Source organism: Triticum dicoccoides, chromosome 2B (genome assembly GCF_002162155.2).
Source record: "Triticum dicoccoides isolate Atlit2015 ecotype Zavitan chromosome 2B, WEW_v2.0, whole genome shotgun sequence".
NCBI classification, from domain to species: domain Eukaryota; kingdom Viridiplantae; phylum Streptophyta; class Magnoliopsida; order Poales; family Poaceae; genus Triticum; species Triticum dicoccoides.
Genome location: NC_041383.1, coordinates 722,046,497 through 722,068,740, shown reverse-complemented (window position 1 = coordinate 722,068,740; position 22,244 = coordinate 722,046,497). Strand labels below are relative to the sequence as shown.

The window sequence follows — 22,244 nt, the reverse complement described above, 5'->3', positions numbered from 1 at the left end:
ATATATCATTTGACTAGCTCACCAACTTGATCTTCTGCGTGAACCTTATGTAAGAGCAGGACTGGCAAAAGAAGTACGGTCTCGCTGATTGATGCCAGTTTGGAACTTGAGTTGTTCGTATTATTCAGAAGTTGGACACCACTACCATTGTACTACCAAAATTCATGATCTCCAATGGTCATGATCACATTTTGTTGCATCACCGAGATATATTATCACTCTCAATTTCGTGAAATCATGAACATTTTTTAAACTCGTGAACATATTTGAAATCATGCACATTTTTCATATTCATGAACACTTTTACAAATTTTCGAACATTTTCTGAAATCAGGAATATTTTTTGAATTCATGAACATGTTATACTATTTGCAATAATTATTAAAAAAGATTATGAACATTTTTTTAACAATTTTCTTGAATCGGCGAACATTTCTAGAATGGATGAACCTTGTTTTGGAAATTGGTGGAAACTTATTTTTTTGAAATTCACAAACAGTTTTTTGATTTAGCGAACATTATTTAATTGCATGATCATTTTTTGAATCAGTGAACATTTTATGAATGAATCAGTGAACATTTCTAGAATGGATGAACCTTATTTTGTAAGTCATATAAAGTTTTTAAATTTTTAGGATATTTGTCCATTCATGAACATTTTTTTCAATTGGTGAAATTTTGCTCAATTTCATTAAAAATTTTAATACAAGAAATTTTAAAAAAATCATGAACATTTTTTTGATTTCCTAAACATTTGTTTTCAAAAATTGGATTTTGTTTGAATAAGCAAACTTTTTATGAAATCGTGAACAGTTTTTAAATCCACAAACATTTTATGATTTATTAAACTTTTTTAAAAAATATATTTTTTAATTTTAAGAACTGTTTTGAAGTCCCAAATTTTTTAAAGTAAAAAAATAAAAAGGAAATAAGAAATAGAAAATTAAAAGCAAAATTTAAAAACAAGCCGCCGGACATGGGCTGGCCCAAACAGGCGCATTGCGTCTTGTGCAGCGTGCAAAGCGCAGTATATGAGGTCCCGACTGCATGGGCCGGCCCAGTGATACTCCTCTGTGTGAAACATTTTTCAATGAACATTGTTGGTAATATTTTACAACTTTTGGAACAATTTTAAGCAATATCTTCTTTATACTCCCTTCGTCCCAAAATTTTTGTCTTAGATTTGTCTAAATACGGATGTATCTAGTTAAGGTATTGGTAGATATGGATAGAGGTAAATACACCACTGGTGCTTGAACTTGTCATGAATGTGCACTTTAATGCCTGAACTTGTAAAATACATTGAACTGGTTCTGTAACTTGGCATAGACGTGCATATACAGTTCAAATCTCATTTGTATACGTTCGCGATGCTGATGAGTCGCGCCGTCATGGCATGGGACTCACTGTCAGGGACAGGGTGTGTGGCCTGGGTTTTTCTCCGGAGAACCCTCTACTAAAAAATATATTAATAATTAAAAACAGGTATGGGGTTCAAAACAGCAACCTGACGCACGCATGTGAGTGTGGCTAGCCAGTAGGCCGGCTCAAATTTAGCGTCATAAAAGGATTCATACACTATATATATATATAAAGCTGAACAACATAAAATTAAAAATTTATTCCAGCAATATAGCCCTGTTGATTTGAACCTGCAACCAGGGTTTGTATAGCTGACGCACATACCACTCCAACTGACGACATCAAATGGTAAAAATGATAAATTTAAGTTTATAACATAACAAGACCCTCTCGCTAAACTAGGCCATAGTGTGGCTCAGTTTTCGACGTGTCTATTTTTTTATTTCAAAATTTTATAAAAAATACATAAATTGTAATCGTGTGTTACAAACAATAGACATATATTTAAAACAAATTACATTAAAAGTTTCATATAATTTCATAAAACACCAATGCAATAATTTAACAAACATACATATAATAAAATTATGAATTAAGATTATATCTTATAATTTGAAAAAAGTTTGCATTTTAATAAAATATTAAATTAGTTTTACAAACGTTCATATATGTAAATAAATTCTCATATAATTTTAAAATTTCCACATTTTTAATAAAATATTCATGTAGTATATAAATGTGTTTATGCTTTATGTAAAAACTGTGTGTTTTCTAAAAAAAAGAAATACAAGCCTAGTGCGCCCTTAGATTGCGGATCCTCATACGAATAATATTTGAATCATATAAACATGTTTATCATTCAGAAATATTTTCAATCGAATGAGTATGTTTTAAAATAACATGTGATTTTTTTAAATGACATGAAGATTTTTTGCATTCTTTTGAAATTATGTTTGTTAGGCAGTCATAAAGATTACTTGTACTTTCGATACAAGAGAACTCATTGGTTGGAGTGGCATCCGTGCCTGGTCTATAAGCTTTGGTCGGATGTTGGAGTCACATAGTTGGTACTATTTTTGTTGATTCATTAAATTCCTTTTATTTATTCTTCGCAAGAAAAATCATTTTATTTATGTTGTTCCGCCTAGTTTATAAAGGTTGTGAATCATCATGAAGCAGCAAATGTGAAGTGGTCTATTGGCTAGCCCAGCATACACTTGACTGGTAGGTCGCCCTTTCTAACCACCACAACGCTAGTCTTTTAGTATTTTATAATTATAGTACGAAATTAATTATAGCGCAAGGTTATGAATCATCACGAAGCAGCAAATTTGGCAGTTTCTCTGTAAGGGCCTTATTGTATGAAAAATAATTCCGGAGGAGTTTCCACAAAAAATCAGGCCACACACCCTTGTCTCCGTTGTCCAGTCACTGACAGCGGGTCCCATGCCATGTTGACGCGCCTCATCAGCATGGCGGACGTATACAAACGTCATTTGAACCGTATATGCATGTTCATGCCAAGTTATGGAACCAGTTCAATGTATTTTACAAGTTCAGGCACTAAATTGCACATCCGTGTCAAGTTCAAGCACCACTGGTGTATTTACCTCATATGGATATAGATATATACTATCATTGACTAATGACAACGCTTGGACCAACCTGGCAAAAACAGCAGCAGAGGTGGATTAGCAACCACCGGCCGGCCGCACTCGACGGGGCAGAACCATCGAGGTGGCCCGCCGTCGTCCTTGGGCATGTTCCTAACCGCCTCTAGGTAATCCTTCATGGTGACGCTCCCGAACCCATCATCATACAGAGCCTTCAACCCGGTGTCCTCCGCGGCTTTCTTATCCCTCGTGTTGCTGATCTCCTGCTTCTTCTCCCAGTTAACTGCCTCGGCGGAGCTCGCGCGGAAGCCGAACCGGGCATGCCGTCCAAGACGGCGGCCAACGGGGCTAATGCAAAAGGGGCGCAGAATGATGTGGGGGGCAATGGGCATGGCGAGAAGGTTGAACTTCATAGGGCTGGGTATACAAGGAACCGAGTTAAACAAATATATAGAGATAAGCTTGTGAAGGGGGAAAGACCGAAATACTAGAGTCTACTCAAACTGAATGGGATTTTTACGCGTCCGGCTCTTTAATTAAGGCACAACAGCTAACCGAAGTGTAGTCATTAACTTGGCCACATCACCATTACTGTTTGCTATTGGCCCAACAGTGCCGGCCGGTGGCAACAGGGATCACTGTTTTCCTTCAATTTGTCCAGCTGCCTTGATCGATTAGCGACATGCATGAAATGCATGGCAGTAGTCGCACTGTGCACATGGTACCCTACGCATCGTTTGCACATCTCACGGCGATGAATCCAAAGTTTTAACGGCGAGCGCTAAGGGCATCTTCACCCGCGCTCCCAGGAAGGCCTCCCCAGGCAATTTTTTCGCGTCGGCGCCGAAAAAATGGGCCAGTCGCGCCCTCAGGAGCCCGATTTTCGCCGGCTTGGGCCAAAAACAGCGTCGGTGGATCCAGCCCGAACCCGGCGCGCTGGGGAGCGCCCGGGGGCGCCGGGGCGAGCTGTTTTGGCGCGAAAAAGATGCGGGCCAGCCGCGTCAGTGACTCGGCGCCTCGTCTTCCCCCAACGGCCTCGGTTCCCGCGGGGAATCAATGGCAAGGCTGCCGCCGGTCAGCCTTGCCATTGATTCCTCACGGGCGGCGCTTCACGGGGCGGCGCGCCGACGCCTCTCCTCCCTCGCACGCGTACACACGGGCGCGGCCCGGCTATAAAAGCCGGCGCCCTGCACTCGCCTGTGCCAACATCAGCCCCGCCCCCGCCGCCGTCCAGCCCCTCCCTCTCCCTGCCTCTCCCGAGCGCCGCCGCCCAGCCCCGCCCAGCCCCGCCGTCGCCATGGCAGAACGCTTCCCCGGAGACGAGGCGGCGGCCAACGGCTTCGGCCGCCGTTTGCTCCGCGAACAGGAGTCCTGGCTCCTGTTCCAGGCGAACATCCCGGCGCCGCCGGACATGCGCGCCGGGCCGACGGGGTGAAGACTCAGCGCCGGGGGAGTGCCCATTCCCCCGTTGCCCGACGCCGTGGCGAAGCCGAAGTACTTCGCCGAGGAGGTCAAGATCGTGCGCGCGTCCCTCACCGACGCCCAACTCTCCCTCCCCCAGTACGCCGCCGACAACCACGCGGCCTGGGCGGCGTATTTCGAGCGCCGCCAGCAGCAGCGATTGGCGTCCACCAACGGCGCGCCGGTGGTCGGCGGCCGGCAGAACAGCGAGGGGCGCCACCTCTGGTCGGGCGTCCCCGGCCGCACACTCGAGGGCGTGCTCACGTACCTTGAGGGCGGCAACGACCCGCCGTTGGCGTACCCCCCGGCGCAGCACCGATGCGTCGGGCCATGGGGCCAAGGAGGTTCGGGTCCTCCTCCTCCTCTTCCTCCTCCCGATCCTCATCGCACTCCTCCGGCACTCCGGCCCTGCTCGGCGTCAAGGCCGAGCCCGCGGCGGAGTCACCGCTCGGCCGGCGCGCTCGCAGCGCTGGCATCGTCATCAACGAGGGCGGCCGGCGCGCCTCCTCCTCGTCGGCTCCTCCGCGCTTCATCAAGCCCAAGACGGAGCCGGGGTTGGCGCCGGTGAAGACGGAGCCGGGGCTGGCGCTGGTGAAGGCGGAGTTCGACGACGATGACGCGGCTCTAGAATGGGCGCGCCAGGACTCCATTGCGATGGAGAAGGCGCGCCGGGAGAAGGTGAAGGAGCGCCAGCGCGCCGCCCTGCGCCGTTTCGAGGAGCGCCGACGCGGCCACGATGAAGACGGGGTCGTCGTCCTACGCGACAGCGACGACGACGACGACGTGCCGCCGTCAGTCCGCCATGGCGACGCCGGGTCCAGCAGGGGCGCCCGCGTCAAGGAGGAGAAGGCCGATGATGACGATAGCGGCGACAACTTCAGCCCCTTTCTTTTTTAGATTAGGTTAATGTAATGAAAATGCGCGAATTTCGCCGAAATTTGCCATGTTTAGCCAAAATTTAACTACTTTCTATCATAACTTCGCCGAACGGTCTTTCTTTTTTTTTATACGCGCCTGGGGGCCGACGGCTGGGGACCGAATCGCCCCCAGGGACATTTTTTGCGCCGGCTCACCCCCAGGCGGCGCTTTTAGACGCCCCCTGGGGGGCCAACGGCTGGAGATGCCCTAAGAAAACGACGTAGTAACATTCCTCACTGTCTCACTGACGCTTTCTGTCGACCTCCGACAGCATGGACGAGTTTTAGGCCCAGTTTTTTTGCCAGAATCTGGGGATTCTCCTAGAATCCGACTCCTACCCAGCTTCTTTCAAAATCTTTGAGCCTCATTTGTTTTACAATCCTGTCTAATTAGACCCTAACTAGATAGGACTGTAAAACAAATGAGGCTCAAATATTCTGGAAGAAGCTGGGTAAGGGTTGGATTCTGGAAGAATCCCCAGATTCTGGCAAAAGAACTGGGCCTTATTCGGATTCATTCTGCAACTCTTTGGTCGAATGCTAATCCGCAGCTGGTCCCCATGTTTTTATTGGTTCTCCTTCACGTGGGCACGGAGAAAGTGATGGCAAGGGACCAAAGTGCTTTCTTTTGGCGGGCGACCAGTTGGATTTTTTCTATACGGTAGAAGCGCTTGATGATATGGACATGCGCCATTGCGCTGGCTAGTCTATATCTATATCTATATCTGTCTTTTTTCATACCGATACTGATTCAGATTGAGAATGAACACCTCAGCAAAATTGAAATTGGACATCAAATTGAAGATAAATTTGTTAGAGAAACCAATAAATAGGACATGCATGACAAGAAATAAAAGGACCAAATAAAGATGGGATGTCCGCTATAAAATAAATAAAAGAAAGAATGCAGAGGAGATCCGATGAAGATGAGATGTTGCGCTATTCTCCTATATATAAGAAAACAAAAAAAGGACATGCATGAAAAAAGTGAAAAGGAGGCATGCATGACAAAAAGTAAAATAAAAGACAAGTTAGATAAGAAATAAATAATGATGAAACAGGGATCAATACCTATGATATGTATGGTAAGAAATAGTGATGAAATAGGGGTGCAAGTACCTGCGTCAACATGAGACCATAAAAAATGTTTTGTTTCAGACAAAAAAAATCTCTTTTATGATTAAAAAATTCTGTATCTTTTTAACAACCTTTTTAACTCTTCATGTATTTAAGAAATAGCTACAAATTCTTAGACTATAGAACATTTTTTGTAAATTAAGAGTGTGTGGTATTTTTTTCTCTCATTGCAACGCACGGGCCTTTTTGATAGTCTTGTCTAAATTTCAAACTTTCCGAGACAACAAAATATTATAATTATTATGTGGGGGGAAACTTACAGGTTTTTCCATGCACCATAAATACTTAAAACCAATTTTTTATTCAATTTTTTCCTCATCCTATATAACACTAAGCTCCCTAGCAGTTGTAAAGAGCCCACATTCAATTGAGATCTCCGATTAGAATTGGGTCACCTGATTTTGACTGGGTTAATAATTTATCATAGCTCCATCATTCAATTATTTTATACTATACACTATGCTTACTAATTTTTAAGGCCTCACAACTAATCGAGGTATACAATTTTGAATTGGGTCATCCTTTTTTACCAGGTCAACAGTTTCTCAAGCTCTCCCATTCAATTCTTTTTAATTCACCGTGTTGCCAAATTTTGGAGCTCTTTCATTTAATTGGGGTATTCAATTTTGGTTTGGTTTACGATTTTCATTGTCAAATAATTTTTCAAATAAATCAACACAAACTGACCTATAAAAACATATCAATCCCGCGCACCCTCCAATCACCTAGAAAAAGAAGCGCCACCATGTAATAATGTAGCATCAATAATGTACATGCAACCGATACAGAAATTTCCCACATAAATATAGGTTGGTTAGCGGATAACACAAAATCACACCACAAAAGACCCACCAAATCACCGCATTATAAATAAAAATAAAACACACTCTACCATCTCCCCACCCGCCAAATTAATAATTACATCAGTTATAAAATATAAGGGATATTAGTTTTTCAAAAAGTTAAATTTCCTTAACTTTGACCAAGTTCAGAGCAAAAATATCGACATCCATAATAAACAAAAAAGTATGGAAAATCATTTCGTGATGAATCTAAAAATACCGTATGGATTTGTATATATTTCTCTATAATTTTCATCAAACTTAAAATGATTGACTTTTCAAAAAAGTAATGCACCTTATATTTTGAAGCAGAGTTATCAATTTTTTAAGAAACCCAACAACATGAACGGTGCAGCAAAGCACGCACAACCCTTCTAGTTTTGTATATTTATGCTAGAGGGGAAAATCTGAAAAAAAAATCACGCATTGTAATTCTAATGTTTTGTTGACCTGCAAACTTTCAGGTCCATTTGTTGTTTCATTTGAGAGAAACAAAAAAGACACACTTTCATGTAGTTAGTTGGCGCACTTGCTCTCCAAGCAATGTTGGAGGATAAGGATAAGAGATACAATGTACTTGGGCTTATAAAATTCAGTGTTGATGTCCAAAATTAAGAAACAGTAAGATTGAGCGACCTACGCGCCTCCAGAGCGATTTGAGTTTACCGGGCGTCCAATCACATTGACCAACGTTCCAGATTTCCTGATCTTCCGTCCCCAGCAAACCCCCGCTCAGCCCATCGGGCCGCTACTCCTCAGGTTGACCTAGACGTTATCTCCTTAACTGGGCCAGTCAAAATTTACAACCGAGCCGCGAAGGAAACTCTCAGCCCGTTCTCTGCGTTCGCTCCATCCCCACGATGCGTCTCCTCGTCTGCTCAGCGGCGGCGCGGGCGGCCGCCAACTGTGCCTCCCGATTACTCCATCTCTCCTTCGCTATATGAATCACAGAACCAGAACAGGACAATTAAATACTGCAGAGCTAACAAGTACTTCCTCCATCCGGAAATACTTGTCATCAAAATGAATAAAAGGAGATGTATCTAGATGTATTTTAGTTCTACATATATTTCCTTTTGTCCATTTTGATGACATGTATTTTCGGACGGAAGGAGTACGTCATCATCTACCTAGCACAACATTTTTCCTCTGTATCACCGTGTTGGTCCTTTCCTTTTTTGATATTGAAATTTGTAATCTTATTTCTTTAGCGGCCACAACTAATGAAAAGGAATATGCCATGCATTTTTTTTCAGAGCCTGTGTGACTCAAGTCGTGAGGTGAAATTATATTTGTGTTTTTGCTATACAAATCTCTGTATGTACTCAGTTCCAGTTTTGGGTATTTATGTGCTGATTCTACAAATTTTTTCATGCGGGTCCAAATCATTGGTTTACTGTTGAAAATATGTTTTGTCCTTAAACCTTAATTTCTAGAGTATGCAGTCGATATGACCACTAAACCAGCGCTCTTATACCACGTTCGGATGTTGATATTGCGGCCCAGATTTTGGCATTGGCATTAGACAACCCGAATATCTCTGTTTGGATGGCCATGGAATTGACGCTCGGTATTGGCCCAAGATATTGGTCGGCCTGCTTTCGTTCCCCGTTTCTACTATCCCGAAATCAGAGGCTCCTACCTCGACTTCGCTCTGAATTCGGGGATCGAGCGCCCCACTTACCGGTTCGTTCGCCCACACTCCTGGAGAATGCAGAAGCAGCGCGCGGGAGGAGGAGATGAAGGGCGGCGGCGCTGCGCACATCGAGCTCCCCAGCGGCGGGGGTGACTCTCCTTCCTTCTTCCTCCGCCACAGGTGTGCCTCTCCGCGTTTCTCATTCCCGCACAGGCACCTTCGGCGCAGGCTCACAACCCGCTCCCCCACCCCGCCTCCGATGCACAAGCACTATGGCGGCCGCCGCCTTGCCTCCCATGGCGATGGCTGCATCTCTCCCCGCCCCCATGGCTGCTGGCCTGCTGCTGCTTCTCCATGGGCACTATCCCCTAGGCCCCCATCTCAGGAAACCCTAGAAAATTAATCCCTTCTAATTTCTATACAATGTTCATCCTATTACAAATAAACAGTTCCAGTGTATATGACCATCCAAACAAGCTTCAGAATTGAACCCCTTATGCGAATTCCAAGTGTCAATTTCGTGCACATCCAAACAATATAATTCGGGTTCAATGTCAATATCAAAGTCAAGCAGATTTGATATTGGAGCCAATTCAATACTTATGTGTATCTCTGATTCGGATTGACAGCCTCAATCTGCTCTTTATTTATCTATATGTTCAAACATCTCATATTATACCTACAACTTTGAATAAATATGCTACTGCCTTCGTCCGAAAATACTTGTCATCAAAATGGATAAAAAGAGATGAATGTAGAAATAAAATACGTCTAGATACATCCTCTTTTATCTATTTTGATGACAAGTATTTTCGGACGGAGGGAGTATATGACTACATTGACACACTATGATATGTTCATTTTTAACTGTTCACTTTGTCATCTTAAATAATTATAATATTATCAAGATGGCGGGCGCAGCAACGCGCGCTTACATGTTCTAGTTTCACTGCATAGGCTATCCACACTCCAGTTTATATGTTGTCCAAATTCCAGTGTATATGCCCTGTTTTTCTTTACTGACATTTATCAAGTGATTTCAGTGTACAAAAGTTGCCTTAACCCTCTATTCTCTTTTGTTTTTCCTGGGCGTGCAAGAGGTGGCCTTGTTGCTTCAAAAATGAATTTTTTTTCTTGTAATCTATGGAACAAAAGTTACCGATTATTTACTATGTCTAGGAAATACTAGTATATACAGTTTACATTTTGAAATTTGTGGTGCTCTCCTTTAGTTTAGCCTGCCAAAGCTTTTTCTTTGTAGCTCCGCAACTGAAAGGTAGGCCCCACTTTCAAATTTGGCTCCCCTAAAAAAAGTTTAAATTTTGGCATGGGTTCCTAGATTTTGTGGCTCGGCCCTGCACTAATCCTACACTGAAAACAACTCCTTATTTCCCTGAAAAATCTCAAGAAGACGATTAGCTTATTCCTAACATACCTGGCATCATACGCAGCCACTGGCTTTACATTTTTCTCCTGCTCTGCTCCAGAGATATGGACATCAAATAACCCACACGCCTTGAGATTTCCAGCCGGTTGCCCTCGGTGGAGACTTGGAGTTTGAATTTTTAGAGAGAGACTAAGCGGCACCACTGTCGAAGGAGAAGAAACGAAAATCCATATTGGACTGTCGTACTAACAAAATATTACCACCTTCTACAATTCGATCACATAGAAATTTGAACGTTTCCAAAACATCACAACATCTTATAATTACCACCATTAGTTCCGGTAACTACAGAACACACCATTCAATTCATATCAGTTAAGAATAGTGCACTGGGTTCCAATATTCCTACCTTCCTTCATGCGTCAAGAAAATAACATTGTCAAAATACGGTTAGAACATAAATCCAAATCCTGACTGGTAAACGCCACAACACGGTCCGACCACCACCTCGTCCTTCCTAGCATTGGCCCCGCGACAGTGACAACCGCTGCCACATGACCACCATGGCCCAAGCAGGCTGCTTCCTCCGAGGCATGCATGCCTATGATGCATTTTTTCAATACGCACAAAACATTTCTAGAATTACATGATCAACATTATAAAAATACATGAAAAATATTTTCTGAAAAACAATGAACATTTTTATAATATGAATAAAAATAAAGGTGAGAAATAAAAAAGAAACAAAAAGGATAAAATATAGAAAGGGTGAATAACTAAAAGAAAATAAAAAGGAAGCAAAATACGGAAAATAAAAGAAAAGACGGTAACATATTCCCAGAAAGAATTGTTCACATATATATCATATAAGATTGAATCTATGCAAAAAAATACATGATGAATATATTTTTAAGCACAGGACCTACATCTTTTAATAACACTATGAACAATTTTTAGAAAGCACTGGGAATATTTTTGACAAGCAAAACGAAAAACCTATTTTAGTACAAGATGAAAAGTTTCTAGGTACAATGCAAATAAATTTTGAAATAGATGATTAATATTTTTCAAAAAACGGATGAACATTATTTGAAAATACATGATGGACAGTTTCTTTATACATGGCAAAGTAAGCAATTTTTAAAATGAAAACATTTTCTTAAACGTAAGTATGACATCAAATATGGGATCAACATTTCTAATTACATGCCAAACATTTTTAAAAACTCTATGACCATTTTTAAAAAGCGAAAAACATTTAGTACACAATAAATAATTTACACAAGTATTTGGAAAATTATTCACATGTTCGAAAAAAGTGAGAATAGCTGATAAAAACGTGTTCGTATTTGTGAAAAATGTTTATATTCTGAAAATAAGGTAAAATGAAAGAACATAAAAAAGGTAAGCAAAAAAGTAAAACCAAAGACAACAACAAAAAAGACAAAAAATAAATAAAAGGGGGAAATAAAATAAAAGGAAAAGTAGCAGGGAAACAAAACAAGTTGGGTAGAGACAAAACTAGAAGAAAAACCAGAAATCGGACATAAAACAAAGCTGCTGCAAAAAAACTATATTGAAAAGAAACCCATTCAAAACCTGGGCTCCCCTATTTGTCGACCTACGCGAGAGAGGGGGGCAAACCTCGCATCGGGGCAGCCCTCGATGGGCCGGCCCAGCCGCGCGGGAGAGCAGGGCCTGTTTTTCTTTCTGTTTTCTGTTCTCCATGTTTGTTTTATTTTTCTACCTTATATATATATATATATATATATATATATATATATATATATAATATGTATATATATATATGAAAAATGTTGAATAAGCATTAAAACATATTGAATGAATATTTTAAAAAATTTGAACAAGTATTTAAAGTTTGTGAATAAATATTAAAAATATTGACAAAGTATTTGAAAAATATTGACTAAGTATTAAAAAATTTGGAACGAGTATTTGAAAAATATTGAACAAAAATATTTGAAAATGTTGAATAAGTATTAAAAATGTCAAACATGTATTTTGAAAATGTTGAATGAGTATTTAAAAAATGTTGAATAAGTATTAAAAGGTTTAACAAGTATTTGAAAAATGTTGAATAACCATTCGGACAATGATGAATGTGTATACAATGTTGATCACTTAATAAAAATGTTTTGACCTATACGAAAATGTAGATTAAAAATTAAAACAACCATAAAAAAGAGAAAAGCAAAAAATGGAGAAAAGAAAAGCAAAAAAAATGGAGAAGAAAAAACCAAACAAAAAACAAAGAAAAGCTCTGTTGAAAAACAAAAATAAAAAAAGAAACAAAATAATCCAAAGGAAAAAAAGAGAAAAAACAAAGAAACAAATGCAAAAAGAATGAAAAAAAATGGAGAAAAGAAAGAAAACCAAGACAAAAAAAGGGAAATAACGGCTCGACCCGCTTCAAGTAGGGCGCGCCTGTTTAGTTAGCACGAAATGTATGGTGGCAATGTAGCTAGTAGCGCTACCTTTCTTTGTTGCGACCAGGGTTTGATCCCTCAAGCTCCCCTTTTCTTTCTCTTTTTATTTAACAGTTCACGAAAATGGCCGGAGATCTCGACGCGAGACTTCCTATCGAATCGTTGAAAGCGATAAATAGTCGTTGCGGCAAAACCCCGACCCAACCGAATACACTGGAACTATTCTCAACTGTCATGTGCTACTGGGCAGGCCTGCTTCTCAACAGCTTTAGGCGACGCGCTGCTCTATTTCACAATAGACGTGATATTGCATTCATGATCCTAAGTCTGAAAGATCCAAAATGTATATCCATTGGTGCATATGTCTATTCATTATACTAATTTTAATACAGCCTAAATACTCCAAAATTGAAGCTCATAAAAATAAAGAATTATGTCTCAATCCATCAAAAGCTCTAACTATAACCTAAAGCCTTCTCCAACCCATTTCCACTAACAAGCAAAGACACCTCCCAATATCAAGCGTTGCGGTGTCGCACTGGCATCGCAGCTATAGTGTTAGATCTTATTTGAAATTTTTGTTTGTACACATGGAAATTTCAAACTGATATGTCAAAGATTATGATATTATTCAAATTTATTAACTATTTGTAACGTGTTTCGATATAGAAATGTAAATTGCGATGTTGCCCGTGGTTACATCGGTCAAATCCCGGCAGTGATATGTGTCAAATATAGCGAGCAACAAGCCTCCCATCGCTCGTGCGGCAGCACCCCACTCGTGATCGCTAGCGTAGTAGGCCATCCCATTAGGGACCTCGCATCGCTCGCGCTGCTGCCATTCCTCACTCACGAATCCCTCATGTGCGTTGCCTTTTTAATGGATTTGTGTTTTTATTTTTTAATCTTAAAAAAGGTGAATAAAAAATAAAATATATATGAATTCGAAAAAATATTCACGCATATAGAAATTTTGGAAAAAGAGAACATTTTCTAAATACGGTGAACGTTTTTACAAAATACACACTGAGAAATTATTTAATATATGATTAACATTTTATTTAGGTACAATGAATTTCTTAGAAATATATGGTGCAAAAATTTCAATTACACACTGAACATTTTTTTGAAAAGCTGATTATTTTTACAAAATACCCATTGAAGAATTATTTAGTATACAATGAACATTTTCTTTATATGCAATTATCTTTTGTAATATCCCGTGAACAATTTTAGATTACACATGGAGTTTTTTTTTAAATACTGTGAATATTTTAAATACAGAGTAAACGATTATTTAATTTATGATGAATATATTATTTATATATTCCCTCTGATCCATATTAATTTTTGCTGATTTTGGTACAACTTTTTAAATAGTTAATATGGATCGGAGCAGTACAATGAACCTTCTTAAATATATGGTGAACAATTTTCAATTATGCACTGCCCATTTTTTAAATACGATGAACAATTTTCTTTTTTGTTTAAACACTGACCATTTTCTGAATATGGTGCACATTTTTACAAAATACACCCTGAACAGTTATTTAATATACGAAATATACAACGAATATTTTTTTAATATGCGGAGAACAATTTTTTAAAATCACACACAATTTTGACATTGCGATCATTTAAAAAAATGAATACTTTGTGAAATTGAGAACTAATTTTGAAATTACAAAAATTTCTAAAAGCATGAACATATTTTTAGTAAATGCGAGCATTTTTTGAACTTTTGAGTAAAAACAAAAAAGAGAAGAAAAGGAAAATGAAACAGAAAAAATAAAAACCAAAAAGGAAATTGAAAACAAGTAAAAACAACAACAAAAAACATTCCGGAAGCTTCCAAAAACTGGCAACAAAGCTTCCCGAAAACGTTTCCTAAACAGGCCACGATGAGCGCCCAATAGTCGATTGAACGGGTCGCGCCGTCGCGGACGCGCGTAGGCGATCGGACCCTTAACGCTCGCGGCAGGCGATACATATCAGTTGCGGTCAAATCCTAGATCCACCCCTGTGTGTTGGTCTACTTGAGATGACATATGATGTTGGAATGTCGATGGGGGCTATTTCTTTGTACTTTTGTGGAGCAAATAAGCAACTGTATATACATGTATATTTTAGTGAGAATATATCTTGATCAGCATATTTTAAATTTCTTAAATAGTTAAATTATTCATCTATGCCAAGTCAACAAAGTTGGGCATTGAAATAACTTGGGTAGAAGGCCTGTCTTTTTCTTATACACCGAAGAATTATTCGGAAATAGGTTTCACATTGTATTGAGTCCTACCATGTGTTGGGTAAAAAAATGGTCTGCACTTTTGTGTTGTTTTTCTTAACAGTATGAGGTAACTTTTTTTAGGGGAGGTAATTGTTTTCAGCCATTAAGTTTATGGCTTCCTGATGATCCACAAGTATAGTGGATCAATCATAGTCCTTTCGATAAGTAAGAGTGACGAACCCAACCAAAAGCAGAAGGAAATGACAAGCAGTTTTTCAGCAAGGTAATTTCTGCAAGCAATGAAATTGTGGGTACCAGATAGTTTGGTAGTAAGATAATTTGTAACGAGCAACTAATGGTAACAGTAACAAAAGTGCAGCAAGGTAGCCCAATCCTTTTGTGGCAAAGGACAGACCAAAACGATCTCTTATAATAAGCAAAGCATTCTTGAGGGCGCATGAGAATTTCATCTAGTCACTTTCATCATGTTGGTTTGATTTGTGTTCGCTACTTTGATAATATGGTATGTGGGTGGACTGGTGAAAGGATCGAGAAGAGGTGTCTAGAGGGGGGGGGGTGATTAGACCCTCAACAAGTAAAAGTAGAAGTTTTTATGATTTTCAAGTTGAGTTTGAAGATTAGCACAATTTCAAACATTCCCAACACAATTCAAGCAAGCATGGCAAGAGTATAGGCAGCGGAATAGTAAAACATGCTAGTTGCAAGAAAGTAAAGGGACATGATTGGAGTGTGCAAACGCAATGAAGACATGGAGATTTTCGGCGTGGTTTCGATAGGTGGTGCTATCGTACATCCACGTTGATGGAGACTTTAACCCACGAAAGGTAACGTTTGCGCGAGTCCACGGAGGGCTCCACCCACGAAGGGTCTACGAAGAGGCAACCTTGTCTATCCCACCATGGCCATCGCCCACGAAGGACTTGTCTCACTTGGGTAGATCTTCACGAAGTAGGCGATCTTCTTGCCCTTACAAACTCCTTGGTTCAACTCCATAATCTTGACGGAGGCTCCCAAGTGACACCTAACCAATCTAGGAGACACCACTCTTCAAAAGGTAATAGATGGTGTGTTGATGACGAACTCCTTGCTCTTGTGCTTCAAATGATAGTCTCCCAACACTCAACTCTCTCTCACAGATTTGGCTATGGTGAAAAGATGATTTGGGTGGAAAGCAACTTGGGGAAGGCTAGATATCAAGATTCTTGTGGTTGGATTGGAATGTCTTGGTCTCAATACATGAGTAGGTGGTTCTCTCTCAGAAAATGAGTAGTGGAAGTATAGGCACGTTCTGATGGCTCTGTCACAAATGGAGAAAGGGGTGGAGGGGTATATATAGGCCCCACACAAAATCCAACCGTTACACACATTTGACCCAACTCGGTCAGACAGAATAGAGAAACTTGGTGAGACCGATTTAGTTCAAAATGTGAATGTTAGGAATCTCGGTGGGGCCGGCAAGATCAACTCGGTGGGACCGATGTGCTAGGGCTAGGGCAAAACCTTATCTCGGTGAGACCGATCGCATAAACTCGGTGTGACCGATTTCAACAACTGATTAAACAGAGAGTTGGTCAGGCAAACTCGGTGTGACCGATTGCACATTTCCCAGACAGCTCTAACACGAGCCTGTACCTTGGCATATGGTGCCACAACATCCCCGGTGAAAGAACATGCGATGCCCCCATGTTTGGTTTTGGTAATTGATGACAATCTCTATGGACTAATGGTTGCCTTGAGTTATATTTGAAGGTTTTGTTCATAGGCTTTTCTTGAAGTCCATGTGTTGGTTTCAAGGAGTTTATGAGTTGACCAAGGTGCTATTAAGGAATTTCCAAAGATTGGTCATGTGAGTGTTGAGCTTATTGCAAGCATGTCTTGAAGAAGAAGATTATGTGATCATTCATGTTTACCTTCAAGACATCATCCAAATGAAGAGATTTGGAAAGATTCAAGGTTGATCTAGCCTAAGTACAGAGAGTGATTCAAGTTGATCAACACACAAAGCACACAAGTTGTACCGAGAGGGACCAAGTGTTCCCATGCTATGGTAAGCATTGTTCATTACGCTTTGTGTACTAACCCATGGTCTACGTGAGAGTTCTTTGTAGGGTTAGGTATGTTTCCATGGTCTTGCGTCAAGAGGAAGATCCCATACAACCCATGGAGGATGACATCAAGTGGTGATAGTCATCAAGTTTGTTGTGTGCAAGTTCAAGTGGAGCAACACGAAGAGTGGCTCACCCATAATGGAGTATGGGGAGCAATCAAGTTTGAATCTTGCCATCCATTGTGGTGTCAATGGACTTGTGAAGATGTGCCTAAGAGTCGCTCACCCATAGTGGACTATGGGGGAGCAATCATCTAGTCTTCATCGAGCCAACGCAATCAAGAAAGGTGGTCCAACTTGAGGGAGTCAAGATCGTCTTCATCTAGCTCAAGTGGACCATGTGCAAGGCAAAGGTTTGCCCTTGATAGGTTTTCTATTTTACCGGTCTCGTGGTGGTAGTTGGGAGACCGGGTTATAGGATCGTTTGCCGTACTATCAAGGGGGGCTCTCAAGTTGGTAGCTTGATCGTATCGTTAGTAGAGAGCTCAAACCATTGCATCCTTGCATCATGTTTCTTTGTTCTTGTTTGGTTCTCTTTGTGAGTCTTAGAGCTTATGGTCATCTTGATGACAAGCTTGAGTTCATCGAAAACGGAGTTCGCATGCGTCTTCTATGATGTTTTCGGTGTTGGAGGTTTTACCGGTCTTATCCAAGGAAGGGTTCTCACCTTTTTCTTATGGGCCTTTTCTCATTTGCTTCTTATTGATATTTCTATCAAAATTGTGTTAGCCCTTGTTGCTAGCTTTCCAACAAACTTGGTTTCATCGAATTCGGAGCTCGTATGCGAAAGTTGTGGCTGTTTTGATATTGCCTGTTTTACATAGAGAGGTTGTACCGCCCCATAGAGAGGTTGTATCGGTTGACCGGTACAACCGGTGTTTGGAGCGGTTGTACCGCTCCAGAATTGGTCCGGAGGTTGTACCGGACCGCTCTACCACCGGACTAGTTTCTGTTTTGGAGCGGTTCTTGGGCAGTTGTTGACCAGTTTAACCGGTACTACCGGTACTACCGGTTCCCCAGGATGTTGTACCGCTTAGAGCTTTTCCCAGGTTGGTTTTTCCTATGCTTTGGCCGGTTGTACCGGTTCGTGCACCGGTTGTACCGGTCCTACAGGTTTCTACACATAACGGGCAGATTCGTGGGGACCTATTTAAGGGGGTCTTCTTCCCTAATGGTTCCCCATCTCTTGAGCTCGTTTTTGCCCCCATTGTTGACCTTCTTCGAGCTTGCTAACTCTCAATCCCTCCAATGATTCTTGCTAGTTCTTGAGGGAAAAGAGAGAGGAGATCTAGATCCACATTTCCACCAATCACTTTCTCCTCTAAGTGAGGGGAACCCCTTGGATCTAGATCTTGGAGTTCTTCGTGTTCTTCTTTCGTTTTTCCTCTCATTTTCCTCCCTAGCATTAGTTGCTTTGGTGGGATTTGGGAGAGAAGGACTTGGGCACTCCGTGTGCCCTTGCCATTGCATTTGGTGCATCGGTTTGAGTTCTCCACGTGATACGTGGAAGTTACAAGTTGAGAAGCTTATTACTCTTGGGTGCTTGGTGCCCTTGAGCTTGTTCATCTTGGGTGCTTGGGCGCCCTAGACGGTTGGTGGTGTTCGGAGCTCAATCATTGTGGTGTAAAGCTCCGGGCAAGCGTCAGGGTCTCCAATTAGGTTGTGGAGATCGCCCCGAGCAATTTGACGGGTACCGGTGACCGCCCCCAAGGGTTGCCAAAGTGTACGGGTTAGGTGACCGCCCCCAAGGGTTGCCATTTGTACGGGTTCGGTGACCGCCCTCAAGGGTCCCTTAGTGGAATCACGGCATCTTGCATTGTGCGAGGGCGTGAGGAGATTACGGTGGCCCTAGTGGCTTCTTGGGGAGCATTGTGCCTCCACACCGCTCCAAACGGAGATTAGCATCCGCAAGGGTGTGAACTTCGGGACACATCGTCGTCTCCGCGTGCCTCGGTTATCTTTTACCCGAGCCCTTTACTTATGCACTTTACTTTGTGATAGCCATATTGTTCTTTGTCATATATCTTGCTATCATATAGTTGCTTATATTGCTTAGCATAAGTTGTTGGTGCACATAGGTGAGCCTAGTTGTTTTAGGTTTTGTGCTTGACAAATTAACCGCTAGGTTTATTCCGCATTTGTTCAAGCCTAAACCATAATTATTTTAAAACGCCTATTCACCCCCCCTCTAGGCGACATCCACAATCTTTCAATTGGTATCAGAGCCTCGTCTCTCTTTATTAGGCTTTACCGCCTAGAGAGTAAATATGTCGACTAGAGGATTAGGATTCTCTGACACTCTTAGTTTCGATGGCACAAATTTTGATGTTTGGGTAATTCGCATGCTTAATCTCTTTAGGGTCATGGACCCAAATTTAGAGCGAATTGTAGATATGGGTTTTTCTCCTCCAAAGGATCCCCAAAGATTATCTTTAGAGGATGAGAAAAACTCTTATCTCAATGCTCAAGCTTATAATGTGCTTTTTGATGCTTTGAGCAATGTAGTTATATTTCAACTCATGCCGTTCCGAGATGCTCATGAGTTGTGGACGAAGCTTAAAGATAAATATGGTGTGTCCAAGATTTGTGGGGATGATTGTTCTCCCTCCACCTCCGGTCGTATAGTCTTCTCAACTTCTTCTACTTCACCTACATGTGGTTTGCCACAAGGTAATGATATGGTGAGTAGTGTTGGTCATTGCAATGATGATAGTATGCTTATTGTAGATGATCCTTCATCACTATATTATTGCAATGCTCCTTGTTTGGGGTTTAACACTTCGAGCACTCCAAATGTTTCACATGCTTGCGTTGATAGTCCTTGCATATCATGTAGAAATTGCTTGACTAAATCTCATGATGATATGCTTGCTATGTCTTGTTGCCATGATAAAAATGCATCTATTTCCTCGAATTGTTGTGCTAACAATGTAGAGGAAACCCAACACTTCATGGAACAAGATATGGTGTTTAATGGTGCCTCAAGGGATCCTACACCATCATCTATTGCTTTTTGCCTTATGGCTAAGGCGTCAAAGGTATCTCCTACTTCGTACCCCAATATGTCTCCTGATGATGATGTTGATGCTAATGATGATGAGGATAATGATGAAGAGAATGATAATGTTGACTCCTTAAAAACTAAGGGGGAAATGATTTTTAAAGCTCTTCATAAAAATAACTTTGCTCGTTCCAACTTCATGGAAATAATGTCCATTGCCATTGATGGCAAGAAATACATTGAGGAGTTGGAATCTCATCTAGGGGAGCATGAGGCCACCATTGATAAAATGGAAGGTCATGGGCGTGATTACACTAATGAGATTGCGAACCTCTCTCAAGCTCTTGAACTTGAACAAACCACCAAGGAATCTCTTGAGGAGACTTTTGCTCTAGAATTGTCTAGAGTGAAGGAATCTACTGATAGAGCTCTTAAGGTGGCCAATGTTTTTGAAATTAAAAATGCTAAGCTTGAAGTTTCTCATGCTAGACTCCTTGAGGATTTTGAGCACCTCGAAAATGGCTCAAGGGTCATCAAGGGTGAGCTCATCAAACTCACCGAGTCTCATGCTCAACTTGAAGCTTCTTACTTAAAAGAGCTTGCCAAGTTGCCTTCTCCTCTTGTTGTTAATGATGATGCTTGTGCTACTAATTCTATTACTTGTGAAGCATCCTTTTTGAAGGAGAATGTTGAGCTACGGGCTCAACTTGAGGTGCTATCCTGCAATTATGGGAAATTGGAAGAAAGTCATGAAAAGCTCTCAAGCTCTCATGATGATCTTCTAGTATCCCATAGTGTGCTAAAGATAGCTCATGAGGCCATGATTGCTAAGGTAACATCTAGTGAGCCTCATGTGGATACTAGCACTACTTCTAGTCAAAATAGTATATTGCCATGTGCTAGTCCTTGTAATTCATCTACTCACAATGTTGGTACATCTTGTGATGAATTGCTTTCCTTGCCTTGTTGCTCTAGCGATGAAGCTTATACTTCCTCTAGTACTTGTGTTGAGACTAACCATGTAGAGGAAATCAAAGAGCTCAAGGCCCAAGTCACTTCTTTGAAGAAAGACTTGGAAAAGTGTCATGAAGGGAAATCCACACTCAACAATATCTTGAGTGTGCAAAAATCCCCCAATGACAAAGGTGGACTTGGATTCAACTCCAATAAGAATAAGAAGTCCAAGTTTAACAAAAAGAAGGGCCAAGAACAAATCAAGAATTCGGCCAAGATTGTTTGCTTCAAGTGCAAAATAGAAGGGCATCATGTTAGATCTTGCCCATTGAAGAAGAAGGCCATTAGTGTCAAGCAACAAGGGAAGAGGGCACAAGTTCAATCTCATGCTCAACATCAAGTTGAAGAAAGGCCTCTTCCCAAGAAGACTCAAGTTAATGCTTCTCAAATTGAGAAATCAAGTGAGAAGAAAGTGAAGAGTAGACGTTGCTACTTATGTCGTGAGAAAGGTCACGTCACTTCTTCATGCACTAGTGGCAACTTATCCAACCCAATTATTATTGATGATATCTATTCTCTTGGTAAGGATAAGGTTGGCAATGTGTTTGCCAAGTTTGTTGGTACTCAAAGTGGTGTCAAGCAAAGAACTATTTGGGTAGCCAAACCTATTGTGACTAACCTCTTAGGACCCAACTTGGTTGGGGACCAACAAGCTCAAACTTGATCAATAGGTGTTGTTGGAGGGCATTGGAGACTTGGCTACATTATGAAGAATTAAGGGGACTTCATCACTCTTATTGTCTCAAGCCAAGTCAATTGAATCATCAAGTTTATATCTTATATCCAATGTGCCTCCTTGCGGTAACTTGTACTTAAAATTGCTTACATTGAAAGTTACTTGCTCCCTTGCATGTTTTGGTTTTGTTCCTTGCATGTGTTGGTATATGTTGTGATTCCAACTTTCTTATCTTGAGCAATCAAGTATGCGGGTGTTGGTTTGCACACCATGTACATGTGTGTCGTGCATTGAGCCTTTATGCTTCTTGTTTGTTTCCTAGTTGGCTCGTGTGAGAGATTAATGGAACATCCCATTTTGGGGGAGTGATGTTCTTTGTGCACCTCACAATCC

At 41.1% G+C, this 22,244-nt stretch overlaps 1 protein-coding gene across 1 annotated transcript in view; it reads right to left on the bottom strand.

The window, feature by feature from the left end:
- The window catches only part of LOC119365857 (acyltransferase-like protein At1g54570, chloroplastic), a 15,035-nt gene extending 11,658 nt beyond the window's left edge, over window positions 1-3,377 (bottom strand). The window contains exon 1 of the mRNA XM_037631500.1: window positions 3,028-3,377. Within this exon, the coding sequence (XP_037487397.1) occupies window positions 3,028-3,367 (340 nt within the window). The 5' untranslated portion in view covers window positions 3,368-3,377. The remainder of the gene's footprint in view (window positions 1-3,027) is intronic.
- Between the last annotated feature and the right edge of the window lie 18,867 nt (window positions 3,378-22,244).